At 39.8% G+C, this 15361-nt stretch overlaps 1 protein-coding gene across 1 annotated transcript in view; it reads right to left on the reverse strand.

The window, feature by feature from the left end:
* The window catches only part of SYNE1 (spectrin repeat containing nuclear envelope protein 1), a 591877-nt gene that overhangs the window by 328808 nt on the left and 247708 nt on the right, over positions 1 to 15361 (reverse strand). The window contains exons 45-53 of the mRNA XM_073557690.1: positions 13658 to 13865; positions 12586 to 12698; positions 12284 to 12489; positions 8833 to 8988; positions 8373 to 8664; positions 8118 to 8290; positions 3343 to 3652; positions 2911 to 3075; positions 1311 to 1667 (exon numbers count right to left, since the gene is read on the reverse strand). Coding sequence (XP_073413791.1) covers positions 1311 to 1667; positions 2911 to 3075; positions 3343 to 3652; positions 8118 to 8290; positions 8373 to 8664; positions 8833 to 8988; positions 12284 to 12489; positions 12586 to 12698; positions 13658 to 13865 — 1980 coding nt within the window. The remainder of the gene's footprint in view (positions 1 to 1310; positions 1668 to 2910; positions 3076 to 3342; positions 3653 to 8117; positions 8291 to 8372; positions 8665 to 8832; positions 8989 to 12283; positions 12490 to 12585; positions 12699 to 13657; positions 13866 to 15361) is intronic.

Consider the following 15361-nt stretch of genomic DNA (forward strand, 5'->3'; position numbering starts at 1 on the left):
TTTTTTGGTACAAATTGAGCCAGCACTTGATAATTCTCCACACCTATGTCCTATACGTCAGTGGCATGTATGTAATGTTGATGACTTCTGATCCAATGTTTGTGGTTTACATGCATGTATTTGTGCCCACAGATCTGTAATAGAGAAATGTAGTATTTTACTTGTTAAAGGGAACCTGTCAGGTGTTTCATGCTACCTAAATCATGTGCATCATGAATCTCAGTCTGGCTGCATGATAGCAGCCAGTAATATAATTTTCTGAAATGCTCCGGCATATCAGAGAAACAAGACTATGAAGATTGGGCCAGGGACCTGACTAGTTTGGTGCAGATACAGAAGGTTGACAGGTCTCTCCCTCGCATGTACTGATAGAGATCTGTCAATCACCTCTAGCAGCGCTGCAAAGAAGTAAATTTATTCTGAAACATCAGAACGTTTCAGAGTGCCAACCAAGTGACTTTGGCGTGCTCGAAAAATATGTTCGAGCCCCCGCGTCGGCAGATCTCATGGTTGTTCGACAACCCCAACACATGCTGGGATTGCCTGTTTGTTAAGCACCTTCGCTTATCACTAGTGACAACCAAAAGACCTCCATAAGTGAAGGCATATATCTAGGACCAGGTAACCATCACACTAGTCCTTCAAGACCCCATGTTGGCCAGACTCTTAAGCAGAACATCACATTATGGACAAATAGGTTGTCATGCGTGATAAGTGATGAATGTCAGTAAGGCCTCATTCAGACGCCGATTCCATATGTTGTAGTTTTTATTAATAGAACAAGTATCCATAATATTGTATGTGGCTGTTCACATTAGTGTTGTTTTACGGGTTAAGGAGACATGTCTGTTTAGAGTACGCATCACAGATCAAAATGATGTGTATGGGTCCCTGAGAATCACGGGCAGCACACAGATGATATCCAAGTGCAACCTGTGTGCTGTCCATGATTATCACATTTAATAATTTAACCATACGCGAAAATCACTGATGACACACTGATGGTAAAATCTGACAAACAGACTATATCCTGATGAAAATCGGTTTAAAAGAACTGATGAAACAGAGACTATTTTTGGTGTATGTGAAAAATCACTGATGTCTGAATGAGGCCTAATACTGCAGTACGTATCCCTGATTTAGTAATAGTGAAATGCTATAAAACTGAATGTGGTCTCACGTAGATGGTGCACGTTTATACCTCAACCCTTCAGAATACTGACTTACAATTGTATAGCTGTGGGTGAGCAGTAGATCATTTTCACCCAGACACATGAGAGAATAAGTATGAAGTAAGAGAATAGCGTCACCTTCTGCCTGTGCCAAGCTTCTACTATTTCTTTGTCTGTATTCTTGCCTTCCACTTGCGTCAGCTTCTGACTCAACTTTCCCAGAAACACGCTGAAGTCCTGCACGGCGTCTTCCAGCTTGGAGACCCCAGAGGTGAACTCTTGTTCAGAGATTGCCATTTGACTTAGGAGTGCTTGTAAAGTGTCCTGATTCTGACAGACGCTCTCGTCCCACTGCTTCCAGTCTGCCTGCAGGCCTTGTATCTCGGCCTCCATCTGGTCACATCCGCCAGCTGTGGTGTTCTTCTTCACTGCAGGAGCCAGAGTCACAACCCTGCTCAGACGTTCAGCTCCAGTCTGTCTGGAATCCATCAACTCCTGTAATGGAAAAAAAGCATCACTATAGCGACAAAGTTGTTTTCAGCCTGAGAACTATGGGATGGCTGACAATGTTTACATCTGTGTGCTGGAGATTTCCGAAACAAAAGTTCTGTCAAAAAAGTGAGCAGTAAAGTGAAGTGCATCATATAATGCAGTGTTAAGTCCTACCGAGGTGGAAGGGAACATGTAACATGGTTATGGAGTTTGGGGTCATTCCCATTGATTGCTCCCAAGAAACATTTCACTGAAATTGACCAAAGACACTTGCTAGATGTCAGTCAAAAAATACTATCCCCCTGATATTAGGCTGCTGATTCCAGTATAGACATGTGCGTGATATATTAACTGAGCAAACAGGGTAGACATATTCAAGGTATTTCCAGTGCTGTTTATGTCTGGGAGAAACAGATGATCCAGGAATCAGAGACATAAAAAGAGGGAATCACAAGAAAATTTTTCTTCTAGGCAGATCCAAAAATACAATACATAATGGGTACGGAAAGTATTCAGACCCCTTTAAATTTTCACTCTTTCTTTCATTGCAGCCATTTGGTAAATTCACAAAGTTCATTTTTTTCTCATTAAGGTACACTCTGCAACCCATCTTGACTGAAAAAAACAGAAATGTAGACATTTTTGCAAATCTATTAAAAAAAAATGTACGTGTAAGATATATTTAAGAACTGTGAGGTCATTCAGAGAAGAGAAGAAATATGTGGACAACCTGGTTTCAGTACAACAAACTAAGTCATTATGGTAAAGAATGGAAGCCTAAATCCACTTAAAGGAAATCTGTCACATCCAAAAACGCCATTTACCTGGAAGCAAATCTGAAGGAAAGAAACATATATATCCTGTGTATCCGACTTATTTGAGCAGCGGCTCCAGGGAGAAAAAGAAGTATATTCACCCTGCGGCCGTTCACTTCCTGTAATTGGAGCTACTGTCACTAATAACAGTGAGAACTGTAATCGCTCCCTGACTATGCCTACTTTTGCACAGTGGGCTGGGAATAGCATAAAAACACCAAAAGTCTTAAAATCTTTCCAAGTGTTTTACGCCAGTATTTGGAAATAAAAGCTTTGATGAATTGGGGATCTTGTGCCAGAAATGTAAACCACAATTTTGGTGCAATTTAGCAAAATAGTCTGGTGATTCCACGTGTAGGCATTAATGATGAATGCTAGGCTGTCAACTCAAATACAACACTAACTATTAATATATGACCCCTAGAACAAACCTTAATCTTTGTGATTTTCTTCTGAATGGCTGCAGCATCTCCTGAGGCATCAGACCACCGGTGAAGCTCTTCCTTGGCAGAATGCAGCCAGTCTGAGAACTCATGAACAGCGTCCAGGTACAGGAGGTGATCTTTGACAATGTCTTCTACATTCCTCATCTTCTCCTAAACACAAATATTAAAATTCACAAGTTGTTCATTTTCATTTCTTCCTAATATTGTCTTGATAGCATTTCATTCCTTCCCACAATATGAGACGTCACCATCAACAGTCTAGTAAGTTCTTTATAATCATTTCTTTGTTTCAGAGTAACCGTATGAATGTTATTTTCCTCATCAACAAACATTACGCTCTTTTTGAGTCAAATTTTAGACAATTTTAAACTTATTATCTAATTTAAGGAAGAGAAAGAAAGCAAAAAATGAACTTACCTTGGCAATGGTCATGATGTCATTGAAGTGGGTTTTCAGCTCATTTTGGGCCTTGTCTGAGAAGGTTGTGTCCTCAGTCTTCTGGTGTAACTCCTTCGTCTTTTCAATGAGATGATGGAGGGTTGTGGCATGATCTTCTATGTCTGACAAGATTGCTTGAATGTGATCCAGAAGTACAAATTTTTCTTTCAGACCATTCTGATGCTGGATGGGTTGTTCCAGCTTGTGATCGACAGACTCCAGCCACTGTTCCATTAGATTTTTCCTCTCTGTATATTCATTCCACTGATTGAGTACAGACTCTAAACCGCTAGAATAATAATAATAATTACAGTGAGTTTCATTATGTGTTCGCAGTTTTGTCACTATTACAGAGATTCTGTCACCAGGCTTTAGCTGCCACTGACTCCACTGATGTATCACTTACTGGGCTCCCTGCTGTAGTTGGGATAAAACGCAGCTTTTCTGCTATAGCTCCGCTAGTTCTCGCAAAGATGAGCTCCTGCTTCGTAGACTTTGATATTCCTGAGCTCTGGCTATACTCGCCCCACACCACTGATTGGCAGTTATTTGTCTACGTACAGTGTAGGCAGAAAGTGGCCATTCAATGATGCGAATGGGGTTAGGCAGAGCTTATCAATGAAAGGACTGGCAGAGCTGCAGTGGATAAAACAGTAATTTTATGAAAACTACAGCAAGGAATTCAGTAAGTGACATATTGCTGGAAACATGGTCTCGGCCCTTATTTTATGATGCCCTAAAAATTAGAGAAAAATAAACCTGGAGAGAAATTCCCTATAAAGAGGTGGAGAAGACCTAGAGAAACATTGCTATTTTCTGCCATAAACATTGCCACACTTGTATGGCATTGTTACTGTAATAAACTAGCTATATTATACTAATCATATTTAAACCATTTAAGTAGTGCAAACCTAGATAGATGAAGAATACAACAAAGAAAAAACACATTTGTAACTATATAACAGCAAACAAACATTGGGCTCTGCTGACAGTAGCATTAACTCCCATTCCTTTTGGTTTCCTATGCCTTTTTTGGGCACTATACTGTACTCTGCGATGCTATTTCACCTTGGTAAAACTGCTAAAAACCCTGATGAACACAAAATAAAGGGCAATTCTTAAATTTATAAAAAACAAATGGCATAGACCTTGAGTTAACATAATAAAAAAACAAATACTGGAATTTCCTATAAATACACTTACGCTAATCAAGTGGGCAGCACGGTGGCTCAGTGGTTAGCACTGTGGTCCTGGGTTTAAGGACATAATCTGCAAGGAGTTTGTATGTTCTCCCCATGTTTGCAACTGGTTTCCTCCCACACTCCAAAGACATAGTGATAGGGAATTTAGATTGTGAGCCCCAGTAGGGAATACAATTACAATATATGTAAAGCGCTGCGGAATATGATAGTGCTATATAAGTAATGCATAATAAATAAACCAAGCTTCACAACAATCATTTAAAAAGAATCTGCCATATTATTATTATTATTATTATTATAATTATTTTTTAGCCATTTACTTCAGTTCTTGCACTTTTTTCTATCTTGGTTTTGCATTTGATTGGTACTTTTGCTTCTATTTTGATCAGGGTTACAATCCTTATTTCTTTTGCTCACAGATTTGGTAGTAAAAACATAGTGACAGATTCCCTTTAAATAATCGCTGCAGCCAATATCCCTTGTGTGGATATATGCCATACATGCAAACATCACTACTGAGGACAGTGTTTGACTGTTTATTAAATAGGCAAGTAATTGTTATATTATTATGTTAATATATTTACACCTCTTGGCTATTTTTTTTTCTTGATTTAGAATATCGATACAAAGACACCCAGGGTGCCGTGCGAGGGCTTTTAGTCTGCTCACAGATTCTACGACTCAGCGGTTATTTTTCAACTCTTTTCAAGGTCTCCTAGACTCACATCCTCTCCTTTCTTTCCACCTTCTACTAGCATGGAGGTAGTTTGTATTCTTACAATCTACTCTTGGAAATTTCCATATCTGTTTTCCAGTTCCATCCTCTTCACTTGCATAATTTTACTCTTTTTCAATTTTACGACCTGGCTCATGAAATGCAGCGTTCATATCTCCGGTACATCCGATCACGTCTCGTTTGCAATCTAAGCGGGGAAACCTTAATCTCCTCTTAATCTCCCCTTCCTCTTACTGCCTCCTGGCCTCTTTATTGTTGGGCTTGAGTCTGGTTTGTTACTCAGCTCTCTAAGGTCCGGTTTCTACCTTGCTATCAAACAAAACTAGTTTTTCTGTTTATCCGTCAAGTTTTTTCTGTGGGGTGCATACACTTAGTAAATCTCTAACGGCCTCCTGGGGAATTTTGGGGTCCTATGTTTGGCTCTCTCTTCTTTATCGTGGGAGATATCCTTCTCTGGCTCCGTTCATTTCCTTCTTGTCCTTCTATCGGTCACCAGTATATATTGTAACGGGTCACAGTTCATCCCAGCACCCTATCTGTCAAGAACAGATTACTCAAATGCTCAGATTCACCGTTCCTGTCTGGAGAGTCATCATAATGGTCTTCCCGTGAGGATCTGCTCTGCCATTCTGGACACATATTGGCAAGGAACAGAGTGCCATCATTGTCTTTCCTGCTCTCTTCATCTGTGTTTGGGGTCTCTTGCACCTCTCATTATCAGACCTCTATTAGCAGCTCTCTAAGCTAAGTTATCTGTTCTTACCTTTACCAAGTACTACAGAGTGCTCTCCTTCTTCCTCCTGCTTGGCGGTTTCGGGTCGGGACAAAATGGTTTCGCATTTTACAGTGGTCTGTTTCCAACCTGAGATTCTTACCTCAGTTCTTACATCTGACTAGCCTTTTTTTTTCTCCCCACTCTTGAGGACTGCTTTGAGACGCCCCATGGTTTCCTGTGTCCCACGATGACGCGATAGAGAAATTAAGATTTTGGGTACTTAATATAAAATTTCTTTCTCAGAGCCTTCATTGGGGGACACAGCATCAGCCCATCTAAATGCCTCTGTTGGGCCAGTCTGTATTTTAGTGTAGATTTCTTTTCCTACTGATTTCTGACTAACAGTTTGGCTTGGCTCTGGTTGGTGGATGTATACTACTGAGGAGAACCTAACTTTTTTATTGCCTAGTGTCAGCCTCCAAGTGACCGCATACACCATGGTTTCCTGTGACCCCAATGAAAGCTCCAAGAAAGAGATTTCACGGTAAGTACCCAAAATCTACATATTTGATTGCTTTTCGGTGCAAGGTACAGAAAAACATAAAAGCATTGCTTCGCAATATTAAAAGTAAATTATCCTTATGTACATTCACTTTCATTTTCTAAAAAATAACTATCATATTTTATGTGCATGAAACATTTGCAAAGCCAGTTTGATTTATTATTAATTTTTGAAGTACATGCACTTATAGACATGAGGACATTAAATGGCAATTTATTTTTAAACAATTTTCACAAAATTCTTGCAAAAAACTGGATTTAGACAATTGCTGAATAAACATTTTGAGAATACACAGTGATGTCCATTGGAAGGCCTGGAGAAACTTGTGCTCAACAAAAGAATGATCTCTTAGCCGTTTGTTGAATCTTTACAGGATTAATGGTTAAAGTTTCTCCTTGTGGAGAGTGCCAATCGGGTGTAGAAAGAATTAGGTCGTGCAATGCTCTCCTGGGAGATTAGATATGCAGGTAGACTCTCCAAACTTGGCCTATACGTCTCCCTACGCAAACTTGGCACTCTCCTCAAAGAGAAACTTTACCCCTCAGGTCCCCTGGCAGAGGCCTCTCTCTCATCCATCCAGTTCTCCTGCTTTTCACTGATGAAAGGTATCTGCAAATTGAACTTTTGGTTTGTCTTCCTAACCTACAGTAATTCATATGTCAAGGCCCTTTTTAGAATTTATACTGACTTTCAGGATTGCTAACTCCAATAAGTGGCACTAGAGGTCCTGTCCTCTTCTCTCTGAGAAGGTAATATGCATATTTGAATCTCTGTGTCTGGAATCCTCATTCCCTGTGCAAACTATAAAACTGTATATACGCTTCGCCCAGCTCCTCTGCTGCCATGTCTCAATAATAACAAATCCAATTCAATCCAATGATTTAGACCTTGATTCATCAAAGCTTTAAGAATTCTGGCATAAAAAGCTCTGCAAAGTTGCAAATTTTTTGTACTAATCGGTGTTGCAAAAAAATTGTGACTTTTGGCGATTTCATGCCAGTTTCTCCCAGTTCCGCAAAAATGGGTAATGCTGGGTGATGCGGGGTGCAGTAGGGTTATGACGTCACAACTCGCTTAATTCATGATTCGCTGTGGTATATTTTAAAACAGTAATCTCACTCCAATCCCAGACTGGAGAAGGATTTGTTGCAAAGCGCACAGAGTCTAAATGAATTAGGAGGTCTGACTCTAACATAGCTCCTCATCAAGACCGGGGTGAAAATCGACAGTCTTGATGAATCATGTTGAAAGTCTTTTCCTTGATACAAGCCAACTGATTATAGCTCATATACATGTGTGCATGTGGATACTGATGTGGATCATCATTCCTTTGCCTGCAGTGAACTCACCAATATAGGGGAAACAATAATATAAATCTTACTGTTTAATTTTATTCAGCTCTTAACTTTTTTTTTTCTTGACTATGGTTTTGAATCAACTATTATAAAAAAAACTAAGGGTAATTTTTGGGGCACAAGTGCATGTGTGCTATTCAAGAATTAATTGCTAAATTTGGGATACAATCCCCATGCAGCTTACCTGAGACAGCTTGCAGCTGTACTGTTGACAGTACCCCAGACATCTTTCAATGTCTGCAACTGCATCTGAATTACCATTTCTCCATCCATGTTGCTGCTCTTAAGAGCCTGTTCACCTTTACCAATTGCCAGGTTCAACTTGACTTCACCTTCGCCTTTCAATAAGAGCATTTCCTAAGAAAAAGGCATTTTAAATGTTGTACCAAAGACATGCATAGTTCAGCCATTATATCTGATAACCCAAATACATTTTTACCTGAACTTGCTGTAGACGATTTTCAAGTGTGCTATTACTGCCCACTGTACTTTCAGCAGCAGACAATTTGTCCTGCATATCTTTCAACCACGACCAGGTAGTCTGCAAAGCTTCTTCAAAAATCTGATGTTCTTGAAGAGCTATCTGGCAAATGCGGAGTTTCTCCTTTAGAATTTTAACAAGGTTCTGGTAATTTGTGTTCAGCTGAGACGACAGGCGAACCTCCTGACCATCCCCACGTCCATCTTCATGTAATGATTGAGCTCGCTGACAAAGTTTCTCAAAAGAATCCCTAAAACATGAAGTTAATAAAAGCTAAACTAATTCAGTTTCCTAAAATGAGTGTTATCAGCAAGACTTTGCAGTCATTGCTAACAAACAAGAACTTTTTTTATATTTTGATTTTTTTTCCTAGAAGACCAGTATAATTTGACAGTGTTCGAATTGGATATTGACTCACCGCGCTGCCACCAGCTCATCCAAGAACATCTCCACCTTATGCATCTCACGTTTCTTCTCAGGGATATGTTGCTTGCTCTCCCCAAGAGTTTCTGTCCTTATTCGCTCCTCAAACTCATGTATCCACAAACTTAATTTTTTGTGCTGGTCTTCAAAACTGAAAGTATTAAATTATATATCGTTATTACAATGGGATCATGTTAGTAGCATTCACCTAACTGGATAGGAGACATTGGTAATGGCAAAACCAAATTTGAATAGATATTTTGCATATTTACTCCAAAAGTCTGTACAACACCTATTCCCAAAAAGTCGGAATGCTGTCTACAATGTAAATAAAACAAGAATGCAATGATTTGGGAATCTTTTAGCATATTATAATACACAACGGCATAAAGAGCACAAATCAGCAGTTAAAGGGGTGGTCCAGAAGCCAAAATATCCTTACTAAATATCTATCTTTACACCCTAAGCACATTTGTAATTAGCTTTATTATAAGATACTCTACACTTTTCCCAGTCTACTTAATCCCATCTGTTTTTTCACTGCACTTAATGTGATGTTTCGTTTGAGAGAAGCCTCAAAAAGCATGTTACAGGAGGATGGGGATGTACTCACTTTCCTGCAGCATCTATCTCCCTTTCTACATAGAACAGGATGCCATCAGGAGGCAGCACTTCAGTTACTTACTACAGTTTCTTGCATCTTCGCCCTCTGAAGACATCCTGGATTCATGGTGATAAAAGCTGAGGGAGATGCGAGTGCAGCTCCAGCACTCTACTTCTATCTCTGTAGCTTTAGCTTCTGTAAAAGACGGCGCCTTCTTTCACAGTTAGAAGCTATGGCAGCGGAGACAGAAGCAAAGTGCCGGAACTGCGCTCACCTCTCTTACAGCAGCTACTGTATTAACATGGATCCAGGAAATCTTCAAAAAGCGACAATGCAAGAAACCAGTGAGTAACTGCAGCACTGTCCCCTGTGATGTTCTGTTCCATTAGGGGTGATAGATATTGCAGGAAAATGTCTGCAGCCACAGCCTATTGTTCTAAAACCTCTATATAATGCATATCAATGACTCTTCCTTTTAAGATGTGCAGCTGCCCACATCATAGTCACTAAAGTAGCCCCATATTATCAGATACAGGCTTCTGAACTGTGTGCTGGTCCCTCTCCTCTTGAGTCCACAGGACCTGGTGTCAGTGATTTCCATAATGAATTGCGCATTTTCAAGGGAGCCTGTCAGCAGTTTTGGCCGATATAAGATAGCCCATCACCTTTCAGGGCTTAAATACAGCATTCTATAATGCTGTATATCTGCCCCCAACCGGACCTGGAAGAACTGAAAAATAAGTTTTATTATACTCACCTGGGGGGCGGTCTGATGGGTGTCACTGGTCGTGGTCCGACACCTTCCACCTTCTTATGATCGCTGTCCTCCTGCTTGCTTCTTGTGGATGACGCGACCCTGCATCATCCACACAGGCTCCCCGGCATCACGCTCCTGCGCAGGCGTACTTATCTGCCCTGTTGAGGGCAAAGCAAAGTACGGCAGTGCGCAGGTGCTGGGCCTCTCTGACCTTTTCTGGCGCCTGTGCACTGCAGTACTTTGCTCTGCCCTCAACAGGGCAGAAAAGTACGCCTGCGCAGGAGCGCGATGCCGGGGAGCCTGTGTGGATGATGCAGGGTCAAATCATCCACAAGAAGCAAGCAGGAGGACGAGATGAGAGGCGCCGGACAAAGACCAGCGACACCCATTGGACCGGACCTCCCCCAAGTGAGTATAATAAAACTTATTTTTCAGTTCTTCCAGGTTGGGTTGGGGGCTTACTGTATATACAACATTGTAGAATGCTGTACATAAGCCCTGAAAGGTGATGGCCGTATCTTACATTGGCCAAAACTGCTGACATGTTCTCTTTAATTCATCTGATCTCAGAGCAGTTTTCTATTTTATTTCAGTCCATAATGAATGAGATTTGGCCTAGAGGAGACGGCACTGCTTCTGGATTGTGTTGATATATGGATTCTTCTTTGCATGATGGAGCTATAACTTGCATTTGAGGATTGCAGAGTGAACTGTGTTCGCAGAAAATGACTTCTGGAAGTGTTCCTGAGCCTTTCCAGTGATTTGCATGACCAACTTATGCCTGCTTGAATGAAGTGCCAGCATGAGAATCCAATACTGACCATCAGCCTTGTCCTTTGTGCACAAGGATTTTTCCAGAATCTCTAAATCTTATAGTATATAAGTGGGAGATTTTAACTCTTTGCATTGAAACTGTTATTTTAGAAAAGCATTTATTCACAGATTAGTAAATCTCTGACCATCTTTGCTTCTGAGAGGCTCTACCTATCTAACATGCTCTTTTTTTCACATAGTCATGAGACCTAGCTGAAATTTGACCCTCCAGCTGTGTTTCATTGGTATCACTTTTCAGCCTCTTGTTATCGCTGCTCCAACTTTTTTGATATGTCTTGCTGCCATAAATTTCTAAATGAGTTATTTTTGTCAAATGAAATGGAAAAATGTCTATCAACTTCTGAGCTGTGTTCTATATTATGTTGTGAATAAAATATGTCGAGCTTTCCAAACAATTGCATTCCTATGTTCTTTACATTTTACACAGCAACCCAACTGTTTGGAAATTGAAGTTGTAAAAAAAAAATTTGATTTGTTTTGTCATTTTCCAAGACCCATAATGTTTACATTTTTCCATTGATGGTGACAGCTCCATTTAAATATGTTGTCAGAAATTGAGACCAGCATCTGAATTTTTATCAGCAGCCTACGGAGCAAAGCTTCAGGAAGATGTGACAGATGTATTTGGGCTGGCATCTCCTACTTGTGGTGCAGGCTCATCTTCTCAACATACTTCCCAAACACTAACCAGCTCAATGCAGCAATACCAAAGCTTTTTAAGGTGGGACTCTCAGAGGGATCTCATTTTATGAGACACTTCAGACAGACCCCAGAGATGAGATGCTGATCTCACTTCAAGGCTTTGATTGGAGCCAATGAGGAACCCATTGCTTCATTATATACACTATCTGCAAACCTCAATCCAATACGTTGGGAGATCCTTCCATAAATATCTTCAAAGTCAGTTAAAAACCAGATGCAAAAAGAGTCTTACTAGTCAAGAGATTGACAGGTTTGGTCACTTAGTTCTAAGAGTATCAAGCCACAGAAAAACATAAGCAGATAACATCAATATTTAGCATGTATGGCCATTGGGCACCTCACAACCCACATTGTACCCTTTCATATTTATTCTCCATTTTGAACGCAATCTCCCATTGCCCAACCACTGATGAAAAATTTTTGTACCCATTATGCTATGTTTTTTGGTTCCCCAGCTGCCCAATTGGTACATATGAAAAATAATTCCAAAACTTGTATTCAAGCACAAATATATCTCACTAAACATTGCACATGTAAGTAAGTATCTACCTTCCAAGCTCACTGACACAGTCTTCTAGAGTCTGCTTATCCTTAAGACATTGCTTCTTGAAACTTTGGAATTCTTTCTCGGCGGTAGATATCCTCTCCTGAATACTAACCACAGCTGCCTTTGGCAAAGAAAAATAAAGCCTCTCTCCTTCTTCAGTAGCAGCATCTAACTTGTGCTGACCTTCACCAATGGAGTCCAGTATTTCCTGGGTTTACAGGATTAAACAATATATTATGTTATTACAAATTGTCACATTAAAACGATTTTGCTTTTGTATGTTGATCACATTAGATTATTTTACCTGCAACTGTTGTATCTTGCCTTCCAAAGTTTTGCTGTCACCAGACCAATCTGAAGAGCCTTTAATTCCTCTTTTTATTTCTCCAAGCCATTCATCAAATTCATTTATGGTCTCTGAAATAATAAAGAGTTGAATGTCTAGATGCAATGAGATCTTTGGAACGAATAACTCGATCAATACTAAATTCAAACTGGTATCTACCACTATAATATGGTCACCATATGGTGGTAATATCAGTATTGATCTTTTTATAGAGGCTTTTTTAGTAACAGGGCGGTCATCTCCTGAGGTTCTCCTACATCCACTATTAGGGTGCACCACCATATTTGAAATTAGGGTTAAATGGTTAGGGGCACTTTCAGAGGGTTATATGGTTAGGGGCCCAATAAGACGTTCTCCCCCCCCCCCCCGAAATCAAACCTCTAGCTATGCCTCTGACCTATGGGTAATCTGAATATTACCTCCAAGTCACAGCAAACTGTTACAGCTAGTTTATAAAGGAGAAAAAACATTAATCCCATTAGAGGATTTTTATTTATGTCCGTGCATAATAATATATGTAGTTACATGTAAAGAAGAAGGACTCAAGCTGGTGAACCCTCTAACACAGGTGTTGTCACTGCCCTTAATGTTGACAGAATTGACACAGTCAGAATGAGAGATGATACAGTCTTGTGAAGACAACCACTGACCCTCTGTTCATAACCTATATTAAAGCTTAAAGGCATCCAAGAATGGGGCCGAGATTACCAGTATATAAGAGATAGTCGGGCCTGAGCAAATCACGGATGGTTCCAGAAGACAGACCCTGTACTTGTCTTTTAGAAAACGGGTTATCATTATAACACAAACCCTTTAAGCTTCTACAGAAGCCCAGAGATACTGTCTAGTAGAAGCACAGGTACAGGTACTACACAGTCGACCTGGAAAGCTGCAGCAACGTGGGAACTAAAAACACTGCTACAAACAATCTGGTCCTGCCAGCATACAAAGAACAGTAATACAATTTCTAAAATCACATGGTAAAGCAAAACAATATTTTACTTGGACTAAATAAGCATGGCGTATTTACCAGAAAATTGTTTTTCCAACTTCTCCTGAAGAGCAGCTTGTGTCTTAAAGCAGAGCTGGTTGGTGGCTTCATACTTTTTCACTAGACCGGTCACCGCAGCCCCGATGACCTCAAGTTCTGTAGACCTAAACTGTCGGCAGAGCGTGTTGAGATTCTCCTGTGTGGCATCAATACTGGATTGTTGGGTCTGGACTTCTTTCTGTATTTCCTGCATTCAAATACAATGAAAAATTTTCATAACAGAATTACTGATTTTTTTTTATCAATTTGCAGTTTTAAGTAATTTTGCCTTTCCCAAAACTATTGCCCAGCAATATTAATGAGTCTAAGAGAAAATAAAGAATATTTCTCAGAAACCTAATATAATGTTAAGAAAAATACATTATCCACAGAAGAATTCCACTAGAACAGCAGCACAGCAGGGGAGTGTATGGAGTGACACACAAAACAAAAGTCAACAAGAGTCAACCCCATTCACGCGTTCAAGTAGCACATACGTGTTCTATCTGAAGGCATTATTGTCTGTTATTCACTGATGAATGATAGGAGAAGCTTGAGAAGCCTGCATGAGTTTTTTTTTTTCTCATAGAAGAAAAACCGGTGAGACACAGTGTTAAAAATGCATGAAACTGGCTCAAACACACTGATGAAAATCGGTATGTGGGGTTTTTTTGCGCACAAGAATAAAAACTGTGTGAATGAGGTCTAAGAGTAAAAAAGAATATTTCCGTTTGTTATGGAAAAAAATGAAGAAAGTCCACAATTGGTATCACCACATCCATAACAGTCTGAACTAATACAATATGAACTTTATACCATATGTAATACAATATAGCAACATTGTTGGTCACTGGTCACTTCACAATCCCCAAAAACTTAACATATGTACCCTAAAATATTACAAAAACTACATCTCACACCACAAAGCTCCCACACACCTTCATGTACATTAAAATAAACACATAGTTACCAGAAGGCAAGACTAATTAATACTACTTACTAATTTAACTTACTATTTTAAAGTAGTAACAACCCAACAGAAACTATATAAATTGTGTAACTGTACTTACACATGGAATAAAGTTAATATGTCACTTTCTACACATAATATTTGCTGTAAAACTAAAACCTAAGAAACAATCCCCCCAAAACTGCAAAAATGCCTTTTTTCCATTACCCCCAAACACCAATCGCCAAAATATTTCCACAGCTTTTACAAACATTATATGATACATTAAAGAGGTTGCCGGACAGTAAAATAATTTTTTTAGGCATGGATTGATTAAAAATAATAAAGGGACACAAACTCACTATCCAGCACCCTCACGGATCCATCACAAGCTGCTCAGGAGGTCTACGCCAGCTCCGGAAGTGCTACCTGCGGTGTTCAGAAGCCACAGCATTGCTGCAGCTGGTAATTCGTCAGGTATCTAGAAGGGCACGTCATAGGAGAAACATCTGAGGACGCATTCTTCTAGTCACCTGACCAGCTCCAGGGGTGTTGTGACTTCCAAATGGGACAGACACAGCTTCCAGAGCTGGGGCAGACCTCCAGAGGAGCCTGTACTGAAAGTTGAGAGATTTCTGTGAGAACGCAAGAAGGTGACCATGCCTTTTATTATTTTTAATCAATCAATGCATAACAAAAAAAAATTATACTGTCAGACACTCCCGTAAAATGGTCCCACTAAAAAATAAAACTCA

The sequence above is a fragment of the Dendrobates tinctorius genome, unplaced genomic scaffold, assembly GCF_039654945.1.
Source record: "Dendrobates tinctorius isolate UK_male_01 unplaced genomic scaffold, ASM3965494v1 ptg000250l, whole genome shotgun sequence".
Classification (NCBI taxonomy): Eukaryota; Metazoa; Chordata; class Amphibia; order Anura; family Dendrobatidae; genus Dendrobates; species Dendrobates tinctorius.